Source organism: Globicephala melas, chromosome 17 (genome assembly GCF_963455315.2).
Source record: "Globicephala melas chromosome 17, mGloMel1.2, whole genome shotgun sequence".
NCBI lineage: Eukaryota > Metazoa > Chordata > Mammalia > Artiodactyla > Delphinidae > Globicephala > Globicephala melas.
In genome coordinates this window covers 426,683-447,032 of record NC_083330.1, presented here as the reverse complement: position 1 = coordinate 447,032, position 20,350 = coordinate 426,683, and the positions used below count along the sequence as shown (strand labels likewise).

The 20,350-nt window shown below is 47.5% G+C and overlaps 2 protein-coding genes across 9 annotated transcripts in view; one reads left to right on the top strand and one right to left on the bottom strand.

Moving 5' to 3' along the window:
• The window catches only part of SPIDR (scaffold protein involved in DNA repair), a 403,848-nt gene that overhangs the window by 5,041 nt on the left and 378,457 nt on the right, over nt 1–20,350 (bottom strand). For 4 of the 6 annotated variants that reach the window (XR_009559681.1, XR_009559679.1, XR_009559677.1 and 1 more), the window contains one exon: nt 5,917–6,070. The exons of 1 other annotated variant lie outside the window; for it this stretch is intronic. The gene's annotated coding sequence lies outside the window, so the exon portion shown is untranslated. Of the gene's footprint in view, nt 1–4,338; nt 6,071–20,350 lie in introns of all 6 variants that reach the window. One more of the 6 variants, XR_009559678.1, reaches the window with a different exon arrangement.
• PRKDC (protein kinase, DNA-activated, catalytic subunit) overlaps nt 1–20,350 on the top strand; it is a 159,294-nt gene that overhangs the window by 135,757 nt on the left and 3,187 nt on the right. For 2 of the 3 annotated variants that reach the window (XM_060287682.1, XM_060287681.1), the window contains exons 74-86: nt 491–702; nt 1,632–1,719; nt 1,807–1,950; nt 5,149–5,353; nt 6,204–6,271; nt 6,776–6,996; nt 7,230–7,322; nt 9,336–9,425; nt 9,612–9,683; nt 9,763–9,964; nt 10,403–10,591; nt 11,190–11,329; nt 12,763–14,194. In XM_060287682.1, the coding sequence (XP_060143665.1) occupies nt 491–702; nt 1,632–1,719; nt 1,807–1,950; nt 5,149–5,353; nt 6,204–6,271; nt 6,776–6,996; nt 7,230–7,322; nt 9,336–9,425; nt 9,612–9,683; nt 9,763–9,964; nt 10,403–10,591; nt 11,190–11,329; nt 12,763–12,967 (1,929 nt within the window). In that variant the 3' untranslated portion in view covers nt 12,968–14,194. Of the gene's footprint in view, nt 1–490; nt 703–1,631; nt 1,720–1,806; nt 1,951–5,148; nt 5,354–6,203; nt 6,272–6,775; nt 6,997–7,229; nt 7,323–9,335; nt 9,426–9,611; nt 9,684–9,762; nt 9,965–10,402; nt 10,592–11,189; nt 11,330–12,762; nt 14,195–18,433; nt 18,518–20,350 lie in introns of those variants that run through there. The other variant, XM_060287680.1, reaches the window with a different exon arrangement.

The window sequence follows — 20,350 nt, the reverse complement described above, 5'->3', positions numbered from 1 at the left end:
TTTTTTACAGTTGTTAAGGTTCACATTAAAAGTAAAAAGGAATTTAGGAACTCATTTAGGAATTTCTCCTATGGGTATATAGCACAAGTACAAAGAGATAAACGTAGGGTTGTGCATTGTAGTATCTGGATAGCAAAAATTGCAGATACCCTAAAAGTTCATCATAGAGCCCTTGTGAAATGAAGCAGAATATGGTACAGCTGTTAAAAGGAGTGAGGCAGATCTAAGAAAAGCCAGCAACAGCAAGTCTCCTCCAGGTCCATTCTTCTGAAGAAAGGGTCCACGTGCACACGCCCTGAAAAGGCCCAGAAGAATCGATGGTTCCCAGTGGGTCGGAACCGAGAGGGCTGAGAAGACTTTCTGTCTACACGTCTGTCGGTTTTTATAGTGCCGGTAGCAGATACAGCTATGCTTTGATACTGGACACAGCGCACTTCTGTAAGGGAGGGCGCTGCATGTGCCGCTCATCACTCACTTCTCTCCGTTTCAGATTTCTTCCATTCCTTGCTGGCACTTCATCGGCTGGGTCAGCCACATGGTGGCCTTGCTAGACAAGGAGGAGGGGGTCGCCATCCAGCGCACCGTAGCGGACATCGCCGACCACTACCCGCAGGCCATCGTGTACCCGTTCATGATAAGCAGTGAAAGCTATGCCTTCAGAGACACTTCTGCTGGCCATAAGAACAAGGACTTTGTGGCCAGGTGACACAAGAAAAATTAGGTCCATCCAACACTGAAAGGTTATCGAAACGTCTGTGGTCAAAGCAGACACAGGGACGCTTATGTGTGTCCTCAGATGAATTAGAGCTGCCGTGGAGGGCAGGAGGCCTAGATGTCTGTCTGTTGGGTGCATCTGCCCTGGTGTGTTATTTGCTGTAGAATTTATTTCCTTTTGTAAACACAGTTCATCTTAAAATGTTATTCATGAGATGGTTATGCTAACCATTAGTAATCTGTTGGTTGAGACGGACTAGATGAGATGCTTTTTGGAATCAGTTCCTGAAATTGTTCTGTAGTTTAAAATCTCCGGGAAGCCCCCCTTCTTCGTTAAGTCAGTAAACTGCCCAGGTGTCCTTTTCGCTTCTTCAGTTGATCTGTAAGTGAGGACAGTTGCCAGAGCCGGCAGCAGTGTTTTACTTTAGAAAGAATACTTGGTAAATGCACGGCATTTTAGTTGCCCTTCTCTGTCAGGAGCTGATTTGCCTCATTATTTCGAGTGGGACAAGGCTGGGGGGCACAGCCCTCATCCCGGCTCGCCGATGGGCCAGCCGTGCAACCCACCCACCCTGTGGTGCCCTCCTGTGTCTCAGCAGAGGCAGCTGCCGCGTGATCGCTTCCTTAGAAAGAAAGAAAGCAAAGAGAAATGTTGAAAGTTTGTTGAGAAGCGGGGCCTTTTGAACTTGAGATCGTGGGCGCCAAAATGTTGAGAATTTGCTTTCATCTCATCTCTTGATACAGGACACACTTTGTGCTTCATCTGTTTTGGAGATAATTTTTAAATTGCTCCTTCCCTAGACTGTGTGGTTGGTTATGTATTGTTTTATATATAAATATAATTATATATGCATAAAAATTATAGGCCTTGATCTTTGGAAGATGTTTGAGCACCTAAACCTGGTCATTTTTTGTAGGATTAAAGCTAAGTTAGATCGAGAAGGAGTGGTTCAGGACTTCATTAACGCCCTGGAGCAGCTCTCCAGCCCTGAGATGCTCTTTAAGGTAGCGTTAACAGCTTCCCGCACGTAAGACACGGGCTCAGTGCAACCTGCCTGCAGTCCAACTTGACGTGTCTTTTTTTCTGCACAGGACTGGACGGAGGACGTCAAGCTTGAACTAGAAAAGAACCCTGTAAATAAGAAGAACCTTGAGAAGATGTATGAGAGAATGTACGCAGCCTTGGGAGACCCACAGGCTCCAGGTCTCGGGAGTTTTCGAAGGAGGTTTATCCAGGTGCGGGGGGGCGGCAGCCGCTTGGTGATTACAGTCTTTATGAAGACGAGGGCTTCTATTTGCTGGTGTGTTAATACTTCTGGTTATAAAATGTCTGTTGAATTTGTAAACTTCCCTTAGATTTGTGTCTGTTAGATATTGATGGCGTGTGTTAGGTCAGACAGTGGCAAGTGGGGCACAGGTAAAACCTCAGGGTTTCTGTTACATTCTGTTCTTCATGGCCAGATTCTTAGATATGAAGGTTATGTGTAGTTTAATGTTTTTAATCCTCAGAGTGATTTGGGTATCGGACCAGGAAAACGTTTGTATTTGCCGCAGGTTGTAACCATTTTGTGAGCACTTAGTTCTGTCCAAGGCTCGGAGAGTTCACGGGGCCACCTGACACGTGCTGTGTGGACAGAGCTGTGGCGTCAGCGTGAGCTCCAGTTTCAGAGTTGCTCCAGACTTGGAAGGGAGAGAACGCACGCGGTGCTCCCCGCCTGCCCCCGTCTGGCCTCTCCCACCCCCACCCCCGCCCCCCCACCCCCGGGACGGGGGTGGGCCTCCTCCGTCTGCACCTGTGTGCACCTCTCCTGCGTTTGTCACGCTGAGTTCGCTTTGACAATTTGGTGAAACCGCTTCTGTTCACGAAACCTCAAGAAGCTTTAGAGCGTGTAGGAGCCCCGGTGCTCACCAGTCGCGCGTCTCTGGTGCAGAGGAGCGTCTCTGTCCCTTGGGGGTGTACCAAGTGCTTCAGCGAGACATAGGTCACACGCCCTGTCGCGCGTGCAGTCAGTGTGCGATGCCCGAGGGTTCGCTGTTTTCCCGCCGCTCCCTGCTCTGCCGGCCCCCGGGGGCTCGCCTGCCCAACCTTCCACGTGGACAAGTCCCGCGGGGCCCGGCTTCTTTCACTCGGCGCCACGCGTGCTGCAGCCTGTGTCGGTGCCTCCCCTCTGGGTGCTGGGGGTTGCTCCACAGCCTGTGTGTCCCTCATCCACTGAGCGATGCTCCAGTGCAGTAGGCACAGTGACTCCGGGGCGCCCTCCTGAGTCAGACTCGGGGGCAGGGCTGACTCCACTCACCTCTGCCCGCGGAGCCCACCTCTGGCGTCTCTGTCTGGATACGCGGGCGGGGGACGGTTCTGACCTCCAGGGGGAGGGCTGGGGGAGTCGTCCCTGCTTCGGGGAGCTTCCCTTCACTGTCTGAATGTGGGAACAGACAGGACTACCTGCTGCCTAATGTGTCCCGGGCTGTGTCTCAAGTGACAGTAAAACCCTAAACCTCGGCACGTACTGCATTTTATGACGCGTGTTCGACCCCATGTCCTATCAGGTCAGCCTCACAGCACTGCTGCCCAGTGACTGCAGGTCCCCAGCGGGCAACCCACGTCCCGAGAAGGTACTGAAGGGCGGCGGGCCCGCGGCCACAGCGGGAACCGTCGGTGGGAAGGCGCTTGCGTCCGCCCTGTCCCCAGCTGGGGCTGCGCCAGCCTCTGTGGTCGCAGCGCAGGAGCAGCCGCAGCGGGCAGCAGGGATGGCGGCCTCAACAGGCTTGACGTGTGAAATCGGCCAGGGTCTGGGGCTCGCCAGGCCTTGTTCTGAGCCACGCCGCTTGTGCTAAGCACGTGGCCGGCCCAGGGCCAACCGAGAGGGCGGCAGAGGGGTCGCCGTGAGCTTCCTGCGGAGGGGGGGTGGGGGCCTGCCTGTTGGCCCCACCCTGGAAACCGCAGCCTGGCGGGCTTTGTCCCGGCCAAGCTCAGCCCTCCGCGCGCCCAGCAGGGCCGAGCCCGGCAGAAGCGCCCCCACAGCTGCAGCCGCGGTTTGTCCAGAGCTTGCTTCCTAGTACCCGGGACAGTCCATCTGGAACTTTCTGCTTCGCACCACATCAGCACACAGTTTGCATCGGTTAATTAAAATATTAATCCGCTAAAGCAGAACTGCCTCAGGTTTCAGTCTAGGGGGCCCTTAGGGGTGTTGTGCCCTCTGGATCAGTGCTGGTGCTGGTTATGCTGGGAAATGCGGATTGATCTTTCCCTTCATTCTAAGGATTGCAGACTGTTTCTATACTTTCAGTCCATTTATAGACCAAGGAAGAACTGTGTTTTATATATGTTAATTTTCCTGTAGTGGATTGTCTAAAACAGAGCTTATATTTCATTTATCCCAGGCTCATGATGTGGGGTTAGTTCTACATTTGGGAAAACATTTCTAATTAAAGATGATCAGGTGAATCTTGACACCTTAGGTCACTGTTAGTAATACACTTGAGTTTTGTTTCTTGTTTTTTAAATTTTGATATCAGGGTTATAATTTAAATAAATATTTGAGTAGAAACTAATACAAAGAATGATGTGATATATTCCAGGATAGGGAATTTCTAATAATAATCGCTTCTAGAAATACAACTTACCCAAATGCTATTTATACTGGTTCTTGATCCAAAATAATGGCTTGAAAGACCCTCACTAAGGGAAAGTGTTTTTTTCTTATGTTTTTCTCTTTGCTGTGAGGAAGAACTTCGGGCTGTTCATTTTTTAAAAATTTGTTTATTTGTTTTTGGCTGCGTTGGGTCTTTGTTGTTGCGCGCGGGCTTTCTCGAGTTGTCGTGAGCGGGCGCTGCTCTTTGTTGCGGTGCGCGGGCTTCTCATTGCGGTGGCTTCTCTTGTTGTGGAGCACGGGCTCTAGAGTGCAGGCTCAGTAGTGGTGGTGCACGGGCTTAGTTGCTCCGCGGCATGTGGGATCTTCCCGGACCAGGGCTCGAACCCGTGTCCCCTGCATCGGCAGGCGGATTCTTAACCACCGCGCCAGCAGGGCAGTCCCTGGGCTGTTCATTTCCATTGAATTATGTCCTTTATTTTGTACTTTGTTCCTACTTACTCCCATTGTCATGATGGTGCAGATCAGCAGCTGTACAACGGACACAGAGGTGAAAGGATTTCCCCATGTGTTTAAAGCCCTTATTAAGAATTTATGCTCAGAAGTCACCGCTGACTGTCATCCTTTCCATCTTCTCAAAGGCGCACAAAGACAAAAACAAAGGCAGCCTACTGTGCTTTAAGAGTGTTGAAACATTCAAGGAGAGTGAAGCTGTCAGTTAAAAGTGCAGGAAAAAACCCAATACAACTTGAGCACCTGTTTATTATGAAGATTCGTGAGCCTGGAACTTCTTCAGAAGTTCAGCTAAACATTAATATTTCAGGTAAATTATCATTAATTTCAGGCTTTTGGGAAAGAATTTGATGACCACTTCGGCAGAGGAGGCTCTAAGCTCCCTGGCATGAGGCTCCAGGACTTCCGCAGCATCACCAGCTCGCTGCTTGGGAGGATGAGCAGGGCCTCGAAGGCGCCAGGGAACCTGAAGGAGTGCTCGCCCTGGATGAGCAGCTTCAGGGCGGAGTTCCTGAGGGCCGAGCTAGAGGTTCCTGGTGAGTTCACCGCGCGGCGGGGGTGGGCAGGAGGGTGCTTGGAGGAGAGTCGTGCTGCAGCCGGCACTTTTGATTCTGAGATGGTGAAATCGGGATCTTGACAGTTTTCTTTCTTTAAAAAGAATTTTAAATTCCACATATTTTTCATCATTAGGAAAATCTATAATTACTCTGAGTAGTACGCTTATTAAACGTCTAGTCATATTCCTGGTTAAGACAAGTGCTCAGACGTCCACCTACTAATAACGGTAGCTGGTAATGTCCTCTGAACCTACCCGCGCATGGTAGGAACTGCAGCATCTGAGAAGTGCAGTAAAACGCGGGGTGCCTGCACACGGCTTTGTGGGGTGTGCGCTGGTCGCACCTAAAGCAGCGAGATGATGGTACACGACGTGCCGGCAGGAGGGACGCTAGAGTGGCACTGAGGACCCGCCCTGTCTTCACCGTGGAATTTGCCAGACCGAGTGTTTCACTCTGGTCACTTAGGTCCTTATTCCAGTGGGGAGAAAGGGATTTGGAGAAACAGTTTCCTTTGTTATTATTAACAGCTGCGCATCACATACCATGAGTTTCAAAAAAACCACCGAAAACAGAGCCTCCTGACATGCAGCTTGACTCCGCTGGAAACAGCACGGGTGTTCGCCCGGGGCGCTGCCGTCCCTGTTTGCCTTTGTCTGCTCCACCCGAACGGGAAGCGGCGTCCACTAGCCTGTCAAACTGAGAAATGGCAGCATTTAAAAAAATACGTCCAGTGAAAACTTGGAGTTAAAACTCCCCTCCTGTTAGACCAGCGGGTGTGTTTTAAATGCAGGCTGCAGCCTCTGAGTCAGGCTTCTGTGGTTTGTCCCAGGTCAGTACGACGGCAGAGGGAAGCCGATGCCCGAGTACCACGCCCGCATCGCCGGCTTCGACGAGCGGGTAGGTGCTGGGCGTCAGCTCCTCAGGTTCCAGGAGAGGCAGCTCACTCCCCATGTCAGTCTCAAGCGCACGGGGTTCTCTGAGGGTTGTGTTACAAGTTTTCTGATGGGAATTTACTGACCTTAATGTTTCCAGTCTTTCAACATCAGTCATGTTGAAGGACCTAGTGAACTCGAAGAATAAACTCTGTGTGTGTGTGTGTGTGTGTGTGTGTGTGTGTGTGAGACAAACGTACGAGTCTTAAGTGCCTGTAGCGAGTGGACATGTCGTGTGTGGCTTGTCCCCGAGGACGCGTGTCTATAAGCTCTTCACTTGTCACCGGGAACCTGGCACCTCTTGGCACGGCAGCCGGGCAGGAACAGGGACCAGGAGACTCAGTGCCCTCGCTTGTCCTTTGCTCTGTTGCCCTCCTGTGTCCCTGGAGGGCGTGCCCCAGGCCTCGTCTCCCCTCTGGTGATGAGACCCGGGCCCATCTGAAAACGCTGTTTCGTTTGACCTTTAAAGGTGAAAGTGATGGCCTCGCTCAGGAGACCAATGCGCATCGTGGTCCGCGGGCACGACGAGCGCGAGTACGCCTTCCTGGTGAAGGGCGGGGAGGACCTGCGGCAGGACCAGCGCGTCTGCCAGCTGCTGCAGGTCATGAACGGGGTGCTCGCCCGCGACGCCGCCTGTGGCCAGAGGGGCCTGCAGGTGACCACCTACCGCGTGGTGCCCATGACCTCCAGGTGCGCAGAGCCCCCTGCGGGCGATGGGGGCGCAGGGGGCACAGGACCGGAAGGGGTTTTGTTGGGAAGGGGAGGAGGGGGTCCCGTGACGGTTCGGGTTCTAGGTGTCACGGGACAGAGGCCAACAGCACAGACGCTGCTCAGCCCATGATGTTCATCCTCGTGGAGAAAGGGAAGAACTGTGTTCTAGAGAAGCGAGGGCAGGGGTGTTCATGACTGTTCTCTCCTTTCAGGTTGGGGCTAATTGAATGGATCGAAAGCACCTGCACCTTGAAGGAACTCCTTCTGAGCAGCATGTCACGGGAGGAGAAGGCGGCCTACACCAGGTGACCTGGAGTCCCAGGGCCCTGCCCCGGCCCTGCCCGGCCGCCCCAGCCCACAGGTCACCTCCACCCCGCCTCCAGGGACCTGAATTTTCAGGCCCTTTCATTGGCGCCCTTGGCCGCCACCTGGCCTGTACTTTCATCTGCCTCTCCATGGGTGAACAAAGGAAATGGAGTCCAGGGTTCTAAACAGTAGTTGCATATATTTTATCACAATTTTTAAAAAAGGATTAACTTTGGGGAAGAAGACTCTTTGAGGAAAATAAAACAGTAAGGTTAGCAGCTAACATTCAATTATACATTTTCTGTGGCACTAGTCTCAGTTCTTAATGTGTATGAAGTCATTTATTTCTTACAAAAAGCAAGAAGGTGAGTATCGTTGTCACCTCTGTACAGACGAGGCAGCTGAGGCTGGAGAGGTGAGGCTGCCCTGGCCTGTGGGGGGCGCAGGTGGGCGAGTAGGTCCAGGTCATGAATCAGGTGCTTTTTCTGTTTTCCTTTATCCTTTTTTATTTTCCAGGTTTGCTACGATGAGCATGTTATTTTTCAATCAGGAAGTTTTTAAAAAAATTTGTTCCTTGTTTCTGTAAAGAAAACTAAGGACAGCATGGCTTACAGCCGTTTTGAAGCAAGGGTTGGCACGTTTGGGGGACCAGCGTTAGGCTGGCGGGCGAGGAGATTCTCCTTACTGGACCCCTGCCCCTTCCTGAGAGCGCCTGCGCGGGTTCTCGTCGGTCACGCTCTCGTTCCTGGACAGTAGTTGCTACGTGGGGCAGTGTTTACCGTTACTTCCATTCACTTGAGTCTTTTGCCTAAAGTTGTTCCTGCTGCCCCTGCAGCACCGGCACCCTGGGGCCAGGAGTCCCCCCTCTCGCTTGTGCTTGTGCTGACGCCCAGGGGGCCCAAGCCACTCGCACAAGTGACCTTCCCGGTTCCTACGGCCCCCGCCCCCCGCCTCCCACTTGTAAGATGGGAGAGAGTGAAAGGCATCCGGTAAACACAGGTGTCCAAGGAGTATAAAGTGCTCTTCACATATGGAATTGTATACATTACTTCCCACTACCTTTTTAAAACAAGGCACTTCAAGCCCCCATTCCTAAGATCATTGCTGTTTTTTTCTTAATTTACATGTTGCAGTTTTCCAACCTAAAGACTTTTATCCGGTTGAAACTAGGAGAGAATTTAGATGGAAATGGAGTGGTCTCTGTGAAATTAACATAGTAGCAACTCAGAAAAGATTCACCTTAAGGGATTTAACTACTAAGTAACATACTGTGAAGTTGTTCTGTCTTTAGTGATTATTATTATTATTATTTTTTTTAAGGAAAACTTGTTAAAACTTTTGATGCAAACGCAAAAGTGGCTAAACATACAAGTAACACAGTGTTTCCACCTGTCCCCACACTGCCTTTTGCCTGTGAAACATTATTGCAAACAAGCTTTTCAAATTCAATTCAAACCCATCCTCATTTAAGAAGATACTTTTTGGCACTCACTGTGGATTTTGTCTGTGTCTGCATACTGGAAATGGTTTAAAAGAAAAAACAAGCGTGGCAGTGTTTAATGACAGAAGCAGACAGGCTGTCTTCAACAAGTAGCTTGTGGTCATTTTGCTTCTTTAGTGATTTACGTGCTTGTTTAAAGTTGCACGTGGTGCTGTCCTGCTGCGAGGGGTCCCGCCCAGGGTCAGGCGTGTGGGACCCTATGCCTGCGTCGTCAGCTCATCTTGTTCCTGTGTGTGAAGTGGGACGTTCATTGTATCTGGTGGTTCTGCGCCTGAACTTTTGCACAGGAGATAGCCATGGTTCTTGAGGAGTGATTAAGAATGGATAATGGTGTGTGGAAATCCTAGACCCAGAGTAGCTGGAGTTCAGTGCTAGTATTAAATATGATTAAAGTCACGTTTATTTTCCCTGACTCTTCACTACTTTTCAGTGAATTCCTGGTGATGTTTGCCTCTGAAATCAGCAACCCTGGACATCTTCCTAATGCTGATTTCTCTTCCCTACTTGTTAGTGACGCCCGGGCACCAGCGTCTGAGTATAGAGACTGGCTGAGGAGGATGTCGGGAAGGTGTGACCCTGGGGCCTACGCGCTCATGTTCAAGTATGTGTTGCACCGACCAGTTCACTCTTCTCAAAGTTGCGTACTCACTTTTGTTTCTTAGCAAGTGTTGCCTCAGATCATCAAAATCTAGCTGTTATCTGATATTCGAGCTTCAGTATAACAAAGAGGTTTAAATTTCAAGTCCTGAGACGTTCTAATCGGACATTTCCTATTATTAAATCATAGGGGAGCTAGTCGCACTGAAACAGTCACATCTTTTAGAAAAAGAGAAAGTAAAGTGCCGGCCGATCTCTTAAAGTAAGAGTATTCCCGACTTCGCTCACGGGGGCTGGGGGCGGGGGCAGAGGGCAGAGGCCACACGGCTGTCCCCCTGCAGGCGGGCCTTCCTGAAGATGAGCACCGGCCCCGAGGCCTTCCTGGCTCTCCGCAACCACTTTGCCAGCTCCCACGCGCTCCTGTGCGTCAGCCACTGGATCTTGGGCATCGGAGACAGGCACCTGAACAACTTCATGGTGAGCTTGGAGACGGGCGGCGTGATCGGGATCGACTTCGGACATGCTTTCGGATCAGCCACCCAGGTGAGTGTGCCCTTCTCCGCTCTGGGCTGGAGTTGCCCTTGGGCTTTGCGACCGCTCTGCATACAGTCGGTTTGCATGGTCGTTGACGTTGTCATTCTTGTGGAAAGGGAAAATCTCAGCTGTGTTTCAGCCTTGTGCAGACAGGTTGTGGAAGGTGTGCTGATAGATTAGATAATCGGAGCTAAGAGAAACGTGATCCTGTAAAAAGGGAGGAGGTTCTATGAAGCCCCGTCATGGAAACATCCTGCGTGGATGTGAAGCACACCCTCCCTGACATCAAGCTCCGAGTCTCCGTCTCCATGGCCGTGTCATTGCTCGTGGGCACAGTGACTTCACATCCGTGTGGCAGGAGCTGGTGTGCTCCCCACACGTGAGCGACAGCCGTGGAAGGGCCCTCCCCTCGCATCCACTGCTTCTCACACGTCCTTTTCTCTGTAGTTTCTGCCGGTCCCTGAGCTGATGCCTTTCCGTCTGACTCGCCAGTTTATCACCCTGATGCTACCACTGAAAGAAACGGGGCTCGTGGGCAGCACCATGGTGTGTGCGCTGAGGGCTTTCCGCTCGCGCCCAGACCTGCTCACCACCGCCATGGACGTGTTTGTGAAGGAGCCGTCCTTTGACTGGAAGGTGCGGTGGTCTCTTCGCACTTTGTGCCTTTGTTACAGCGTGCCTGTGATTGACCCACATCTCCTGTTACCTGGTGGGAATGTGTCGCGTTGTGTTTATTACTAAAACACTTCCTGTTTTGTACAGCACTTTCTCAGAAGGAACACTTGGGATCATTGGCTCGGCTTGAAAAGCAGATGAGACGTTCCTTCTGTTTGGAGGAAACTGACTTGAGAGTATTTTTAACCCTTTGGTGATGGTGGGTTTGGTTTCTCTGAGACAAGTTTTAGTTTAAAATCTGTTCCACACAAAGTCCTCCTTGATCATAAAGACAGATCGTGCTTTCTTAAATCTCAAGGGTTCTTCACGATACTGCCCCCCAAAAGGGAGCACAGCAATGGCACCCTCCACAGGGAAGGATCCTTTAAGCCTAAGGGTAAGACCCTCACGGTCGTGGTCACTGTTATCTGTGCTGCCGTGAGAGTTTGCGTAAAAAGCTGCGGCGCCCTCCCCAGTCAGAGATTCTGTTTATTTTAAGATCGTTACTTGTTGAATCTGTGTGAATGTGATCATGTATACTGTTAAGCAGAGAAAAAAAAATCATGTTCCTTTCCTTTAGAATTTTGAACAGAAAATGCTAAGAAAAGGAGGATCATGGATTCAAGAAATAAATGTAACTGAAAAAAACTGGTATCCCCGGCAGAAGATACATCATGCTAAGAGAAAGTTAGCAGGTGCCAATCCAGCAGTTATTACCTGGTAAGACGTTATTTGTGGAAGAAACAAACACACACCAACACGCTGGCGTTTCCAGAAGAATCAATGAACACCATATGTTTATCCTCGGCCTGTGGTGTCAGCGCTGACAGACGGAGGGCCACGGCCTGAGGAGGCCGGCCTCTCCACCTCCCTGCAAGGTCCTAACTCTGGAGCCCTTCCCAGTCTGCCTGGGGTCCCTGCACCGCATTCCTAGACTGTTGCATGAATGTCTTTACCTGCCCGAGGAGATTTAGGTTTTAAACTTACTCTTGTCCTTTCTCAGGACAAATGGGACCCTGGCGGCATAGCCCCGAGGTGCGGAGAGCACGGTGGCGGCTCACTAACAAGTGTGCAAATCGGGTTACCTTTGACACAGCTTTCACATTTTTCTGGTTGAGGTCTAAAACAAACAGGAATTTGTAGAAATGATTCACAAGAAGGAAAAAGAGTTGGACTTTCCCATTTAATTAACAATAAAAGGCTGTCTGTGGTCAGTTGTTTTTCGACAAAGGTGCCGAGACCATTCGGTGGTCTTTCCAACAAATGGCAAAGGAATGAAGGTGGAACCTCCACCTCCCACCACATACAAAGTTAATTCAAAGTGGATCAAAGAGCTAACTGTAAGAGCTAAAACTGTAAAATACTTAGGAAGAAACACGGGTAAATCTTTAGGACCTGGGATTTGGCAGTGACAATTTGGCACTCTTAAGTATAACAGGAAAAGCACAAACAAGAAAAGGAAAAAACAGATAAATTAATCAAAATTGAAAACTTTAGTGCTTGCCATCAGGAAAGTAAAAATACAGCCCACAGAATGGGAGAAAACATTTGAAAGTCATACAGCTGCTAAGGGACTTGTGTACAGAATACATAAAAAAACCCTTACCGCTGAATAATAAAAAGACCACCCAATTAAAAAATGACCATAGTACCTGAACGGACGTTGCTCTAAAGAAGACACACAGATGGCCAACAAGCACATGGCAAGATGCTGACCATCATTAGTCATCAGATAAATGCAGTGGGACTCCACTTCACACCCACTAGAATTGTTGGAATCAAAAAATGGAACATAGCGAGTCGTTGTGAGGGCTGGAGAAGTCGAAGCCCTCGGTGTTTCTGCTGGGAAGGTAAAATGCTGCAGCCACTGTGGGGAGGTGTGGCAGTTCCTCAAAGAGTTAAACGTGGGGTACCATAGGACCCTGCGTTCCATTCTGGGTACTAACCCAAGCGAAGTAAAAGTGAGTCCACACAGACACGTGAAGACAGGCGTTCCCAGCATCTATCATGTTCTGGTTTCCTGCAGATCGAATCTCTTGGCTTTAAGGTTATGAACAACAAAAATATTCTGCGTGGTGAGAGGGAATGTCTGGTTTGGACAGGAAAAATCATATGTGGTTTGTGTCTTCATGTTTGTTTAATCTTTTTTCCAGTGATGAGTTACTTCTGGGCCATGAGAAGGTGCCTGCCTTTGAGCATTACATCGCTGTAGCGCAAGGAAGCAGAGATCACAACATCCGTGCCCGGGAACCAGGCAGTGGACTTTCAGAAGAGGCCCAGGTGAAGTGCTTGATTGACCAGGCAACAGACCCCAACATCCTTGGCAGAACTTGGGAAGGGTGGGAGCCCTGGATGTGAGGTCCTGGGGAGTCAGCAGAGAAGCGGCATGCGTGTGGAGAGAGTGTCCTAAACTTTGATCCAGGCAATCAGTGGGCTCATCGTCCCGAAGCACCAGAGTTGTATCCCGAGTTTAATCCAGGTCATGATGAAGTGAATGCTGGCATGGGTGAATGACTAGGCCATAATCATAGATCAGGTTAGGGTTAAAATGGATGTAGAAGGGCAGACTTGTGCAGAGCACGGAATCAAGACCAGAGCAGATCGCGAGTGCTGTGAGCGGACCAAGAGCTGTGGTAGTTCATTGTGCACGTGAGCGTTCTGCGACCTGCCTCACGGCGCCATGGAAATCACACCCGGAAGACTTCGTCCCGGAGACTCTGTGAGAGTCATATTAGCAGCACAGGAATAAGGTCAGGCTATGATTATGGCTTATTACATTTAGAAATGATTGTATTTGACATTTTAGGATATTTTTGTAGGTTTTTCCCTTTCACATTTTTCTCTTCTATTTTTGACATTTTATGACAGAACTGTTCTCTAGAAGGGAAAGTGTTTAGGAGAGGGAAAAACCTTGGTCTCAGCACTCACTTTTGCTACTCTGATCACAACGGGAAGGTGGATGAAAGAGCTTTGCATCCCAGACTCAGGAAAGCTTCAGAAATTCCAAGTATGAAAGTAGGGATATCACTAAGCATTTGGGTTCTAGGAAAATAAAAGAAATCCCTGTTTGAAATGAATCCTTATTTGGAGATAAAACATGCGTTCTAGAGCAGCCAGACCAAGTTACAGAAGCAGCTTCCTCTGCACTTGAAGGGCCTCTGTCCTCACCCGGAGCCGATTTCAGGTGGGCTTTGAGCTTTTTGTTACTGTTTTTTCAAACATTTCTAGTTAGAAACTCTTGTATGATTTTGGGAAATAGTAAATCTTAAGACTAAGGAACATTAAAAGTTTTTTTCCCAAAGTAGTGTATAGCTTTTATGCAGTTTCACAAGCAAACACTTCATCTTATAATTATTTCATTGGATTACTTGACAAACTTATTCTGATAGATACAGGTTGAATGCATTATGGCATTAATAAGAAACGTTTATGGGGACTTCCCCAGTGGTCCAGTGGTTAAGACTCCGTGCTTCCACTGCAGGGGGCTTGGGTTCGATCCCTGGTCAGGGAACTGAGACGTCCAGCATGCTGCGCAGCGTGGCTGAAACATTTAAAGAAAAAAAAAAACAAAAAAATTCCAAGTTCCCTTAGGACGGGACGCCTACACAACAGCTTCCAATCGACAAAATAAAATCGTGGAGAAAGAGTAAAGATGTAAACTGTAAACACTTTCTAAAATAAAAATTATTTCATCAACTTGCAAGAATTTTTGAAGTGCTGTTGATTAATGACCAGTAACTTCCACTAAGATAGGTGTTTGTGAACTTTGAAATATTGTCTGTATATTGAAGTGACAGCACAGCTGTGGGGTTTGTACTTATTCTCTTTGAACATCATGAAATTGAAGAATTTAAGGACTGGCTTTTCAAAAAAGCAAAGGCCATTGTAGGTGGCTTTAGGTAGTTTTGCTATTTAACAATATTAAGGCTTCCAGTCCATGAACACAGTGTCTTTCCTTTTATTTGTCTTTAATTTCTTTCAGCAGTGTTTTGTCATTTTTACTGGTTTTTGATGTTTCTACTTTTCAGTTTCCTTGTTTAATTTTATTCTTAGTATTCTTTTGGATGCTGCTGTATATTTGTAGATATTATGTATTTACAGAGTTTCCCAGTTTCCTTTTTGGATTGTCATTGCTGGTGTAGAGGAACACAGCTGCCTTTGTGTGGTGATCTTTTCTCTTGAAACTTTGCTGGATTAATTTATTAGCTCTAGTACTTATTCTGTGTTATCTTTGGGACGTCTCGTATACAGGATCATGTTGTCTATGATAGAGACGGTTTTACTTCTGCTTTTCCAATTTGAATATTTTTTCTTTTTTTCTTGCCTGATTGCTCTGGCTAGAACATCCAGTACAGTGTTGAATAGCAGTGGTGAAAGAGGGCATCCTTGTCTTGTTTCTGATCTCAGGGGAACGTTTTCACCTTTCACCAGTGAGTGTGATGTCATCTGTGGGTTTTCAGCAATGTCCTTTGTTGTGCTGAAGAAGTTCTCTTCTAGTCTTAGTTTGCTGTGTGTTTTTATCGTGAAATGGTGTTGAATTTTGTCAAATACTTTTTTTTGCATCAGTTGAGATGAACCTGTGTTTTTTCTCCTTTGTTAAAGTTGTATATTACAACATTCGATACTAGATTTTCTTTTTAATTTAATTTTTGGCCGCGTTGGGTCTTCGTTGCTGCACGCGGGCTTTTCTCTGGTTGTGGCGAGCAGGGGCTACTCTTTGTTGCGGAGCACGGGCTCTAGGTGCATGGGCTCAGTAGTTGTGGCTCGTGGGCTCTAGAGCGCAGGCTCAGTAGTTGTGGCGCAGGGGCTTAGTTGCTCCGTGGCATGTTGGATCTTTCCAGGCCAGGGCTCGAACCCGCGTCCCCTGCATTGGCAGGCAGATTCTTAACCACTGCGCCACCAGGGAAGCCTGATGCTAGATGTTGAATCACCCTTGCAGTGCTGGGACAAATCCCACCTGGCCATGGTGAGAAATCCTTTTACTCTGAGGTTGGAGTCCATTTCCTCGTATTTTGTTGAGGATCTTTGCATCAGTGCCCATAAGGGTTATTAGTCTATAATTCTCTTACGGAGCCTGTCTGTCTGGCTTTGGTATCAGGGTAATGCTGGGTTCATAGAACGAGTTCGGGAGTGTTCCCTTCTCTGATATTTTCTGGAAGAGTTTGAGAAGGATTGGTGTTAATTCTTTCAGGGTTTGGTACAATTCACCAGTAAAGCCATCCTTTTGTTTTGGGGAGGTTTTTTCTATTACTGATGAAGTCTCTTGTTGCAGATCTCTTCAAATTTTCTATTACTTGAGACAGTTTTGGTGATTTATGTTTCTAGGAACTTTTGATAAGTTGGCATTTTTATTTCTGTAAGGTAGATGATGTCCCCACTTTTTTCTTTTTTTTTTTTTTTTGGTGGTATGCGGGCCTCTCACCGTTGTGGCCTCTCCCGTTGCAGAGCACAGGCTCCAGACACGCAGGCTCAGCGGCCATGGCTTACGGGCCCAGCCGCTCCGCGGCATGTGGGATCTTCCCGGACTGGGGCACGAACCCGTGTCCCCTGCATCAGCAGGCAGACTCTCAACCACTGCGCCACCAGGGAAGCCCCCCACTTTCATTTTTGATATTAGTTATTTGAGTTTTTTTTTTTTTCCTTTTTTTTCTGAATCAGTCTGGAAAGAGGTGTGTCAATTTTGTTGGGCTCTTCAAGGCACCAATGTTTGGTTTTGTTGCATCTCTTTTTCTGTGCTCTGTTTTATCTGTGCTTCTAATCTTGACTATTTTCTCAGTTTACTGGCATTGAGTTGAGTTTGCTCTTCCTTTCCTTAGTTCCTAAAGGAGAGTAGCGTTAGGTTACTCATTTGCAATCTTTCTTTTTTAATGTAGGCACTAAAGTGTGGTGAAATGAAATTTATATTTTAAGGCAGGACAAGAAAGATTTAAAAATTCTTCTTGTGTGTGTGTCCGGGTCTCCTCCATGCCCCCCTAATGTGCAGTGTGTGTCGCATTGCACATTAACCAGAGCTCCTCAAAGGCGGAGCGGCCGCTCAACCACAAAGATCACTGTTCCTTTCCTTCTGATGCTAGCAGTGTAACTTCTTGAAAGAATAGCACTCTTTCCCAGCTCTGTTGGGGTCACGGTGACACGCTGCTCCTTTGTACGTGCTTACCTGGACTACGTATTGTGGTGACGTTTCTATAAAATACCAGTATGTCATTGTTATATACACGATCCTTCGTTTCAAAAATGTCTGACTGTGCCTTGGATTTCTAAACAGGTGGAACAGTTCTCAGAATCCTCAGTTTGGCTTGAATAAAATTCCCTTTTTTCTTTCTTCATTTGATGGTTGATTGAATTTTTGTCAACAAGTCTGACCATTGTTTTTGCTACATTCCTTAAATTTTGGTATGCTGTGTTTTTGTTTTCCTTTGTCTCAAAGTGTTTTCTAATTTTCCTCGTGATTTCATTTTTGATTTGGTTGTCTTAAGACTATGTTGTTTAATTTCCACATATTTGGAATCTTTCACTTTTCCTTCTTTATGGATCTCTAGCTTTATTGCATTTGGTTAGAGAAGATATTTCGTAAGATTTTAATCTTTCTTAATTTATGGAGACTTGTTTGGTGGCCTAACATGTGGTCTATCCTGGAGAATGTTCCAGTGCACTGAGAGGAGTGTGCTCTGTGGTTGTGGGTGGAGAGTTCTGCGCGTGTCTGTTAGGTCTGGCTGGTATGTGGGGTTCAGGTCCTCTGTTTCCTTATTCTTCTGTCTAGATGTTCTGTGTGCCCAGTATTGAAATTGGGGTGTTGAGGTCTTCAGCTGTTAATGTAGGTCTGTTTCTCCCTTCAGTTCTGTCAAGCTTTGCTTCCTGGATTTGGGTGGGGGTGGGTCCTGCTGTTTGGTGTGTGTATCTTTATAATTGCGATGTCTTTTTGATGGATTGACTTTATCAGTATATAATGCCCCTTTTTGGTCTCCTGTAACAGGTTGTGACTTAAGAGTCTATTTCCTGATACTAGTAGCCATGGCAGCTTTCTTTTTTTGTTTTGTTTTCATTTTATTTTATTAGTTTTTTAAACATCTTTATTAGAGTATAGTTGCTTTACAATGGTGTGTGTTTGTTAGTTTCTGCTGTATAACAGTGCATCAGCTATATACATATCGTGCCAGCTTTCTACTGGTTATTAATGCGTGGAAAACACGTTTCCGTACTTTCAATCTGTTTGTGACTCTGGCTCTAAAATGAGTCGCTTGTGGATAGTATATAATTGGCTTATGCTTTTATAATCCATGTTGCCAGTACCTCTGGTGAATTTAATCTGCTTAAATATAAAGCAACTTCTAAATTAGGGAGTACCTATTTCTATCTTATTTCCATTTGTTTTCTACGAGTTTCATCTTTTCCCCCCAATTTCTTCCAAAACTGTTTCCTTTTGTGTTTGATTTGGTTTTGCTAATGTATCATTTCAATTCCCACCTTGTTTCCTTTTCTGTGTGTTTTTAAGTTTTTTCTTAGTGGTTATTCTGATGACTATAATTAACATCCTGAATTGATAACAATATAGTTTGAATTGATACTGGTTCCAACAGCTTCGCAAAAACCCTGCTCCTGTACAGCTCTGTCCTCTCTCCCACTTGATGCTGTTATTGTTGCCATCACAAGTTACATCTTAGAATACTGTATCCCCATTAACATTAGATTTATAATTAGTTTTATGCACTTGTCTTTTAAATCATGTAAATAAAAAGAAGAGTAACACACCAACATTTACTTATGTAGTTACCGAGATTTCCTTAAACACCCAGCACCAAAAAGATCTCCTCCCGCACTTTGCAGGTTGGTTTTGGGCTGCTTCTTCAGTGCTCGGCCGGGCTGCCTGCGACTCCACTCCAGCTTTCACCTTGGAGCCCAAGGAGTGGTGTAAGTGTCAGTGTTGTCAGTTCTCTTCTGAGCCCGTGTCAGGGTTTGGCGTGCAAATGCACTAGGCAGCCTTTGAAGCCCTTGTTCCCCCAAGGACCCTCCTCCGTGGCCTCCTCCCGTCTAGGTTGTTGGTTCCGTCTGCTGCTTGCCCCAGCTGCCCGTGGATAGCATGGATAGTCTTTAAATGCTTTTGATTCGTGCCTCCTGGAAGTGGCTGGAGCTGAAAGAGCAAAGCAAGGGAAGGCTCTGTGCCGGCCCCTCAGGTCACTACCAGACAGGTCAAATGCACAACGACATTTGTGCATTTAGAAGAGCAAGGTCCCTATGGCCACCCCACCCCTTGTGCCCAGAACCGGCAACCCACACCAGGGGCATGGTCTGTGCTGGCAGCTGGGAGCTGGGGTGGCAGGCGAGTACAGAACAGCGCCACAGCACTCACCGAGTTTTCCCAGCATCCTTCCCCTGGTTTCTGTAACTATCTGATCTGAATCCAGCATTCCAAAGACATTGGTTCTGCCATTATTCTGCCAGCTTGTTGGTAGCTTCAGTGGAGGTACTGATTCTCAGAGGGCCCTACTCTGCCATTCTCCATGACATGGCTCAGGTGATCTCCTCTGACTCATGGTTGTCAGGAACTTGCAGAGCTCCTGTGTGGAACTACTATTTGCAGATCCCTGGGCAAGGCACAGACGTGCACTGTATGAGAGGCCAACCACGAGGACTTTCCAGCTGAGAAGGGAAGGCGATGTTTGTATATAAAGGTCCGTAGTGTACAGTGAGAGAACCAGCACCCAGGGCGCTAGGAAAAGGCTGCCTGTGGCCAGGCCCAGAGGAGTAATGCGCTACAACAGCACTGCTTGACACCCACTCCGTGCAGTGATGGAAATGTTCTGAATCTGTGCAGTATGGCTGCCACATTGGCCATCCAGCCCTTCAGATGTGGCTGATGTGACTGAACACCTGGATTTTAAGTTATTTAAATTATAGTTGATTCTTGTTCTTCACACTAGTGACGTTCTGTAACATCAACACAGACACTGAACTGGTGAATACTGAACCAGTGCTCCAGGGGGAAATAGTTCAGATTATCGGGGGCCTCTGGTCACAACAGTTTCGTTGACTGATCAGTGCGTAACCTTGTTTGCGTGTGTTATTTGTTGTCGTGCTATGTGTTGCATCCCTGGGACTGGCTGACTTTATAACTGGAAGTTTGTGCCTTTTGACCACTCACCCCTTTTGCCCATCCCTTGATCCCCACCTCTGCCAACCACAAAGCTGCGTGTGTTTGACATATGAGTTTGTTTTGTTTCGTTTTACATGCCACATGTAAGTGAGGTCATACGGTTGTCTTTCCACGTCTGACTTATTTCACTTAGTGTAATGCCCTCAAGGTCCATCCGTGTTGTCGCAAATGGCAAGATTTCCTTTTTTATAGCTGGATAGTATTCGTGCACACACACAGTTTGCCCTGCTCTCCGAAAGTAGAGCGTTCCTGTGAAAACTTTCCTAAGCAAAATGGTATAAAGAGAAGAGCATCCCCCGCTTTTCTGAAGTTCAAATTATGCCGCCTTTACAGAAGTCCCACATTAGTACCTGTTTTCACTAACCAAAAGAAATCCAAAGAAGATTTTCGCCTTTATGAAAAAAGCCATTACTGTACTGATGTAAGTCTTTTGTAAAAGCAAAGTGGTATAATGCAAACTTTTGGAAAGCAGGGAGTACCTGTACCACTTTTTCTTTATCCATTTGTCCATTAATGGGATATTCCATGTGTTGGCTATTGTAAATAATGCTACGATAAACACGGGGGTGTGTACGTCTTTTCAAGGTAAT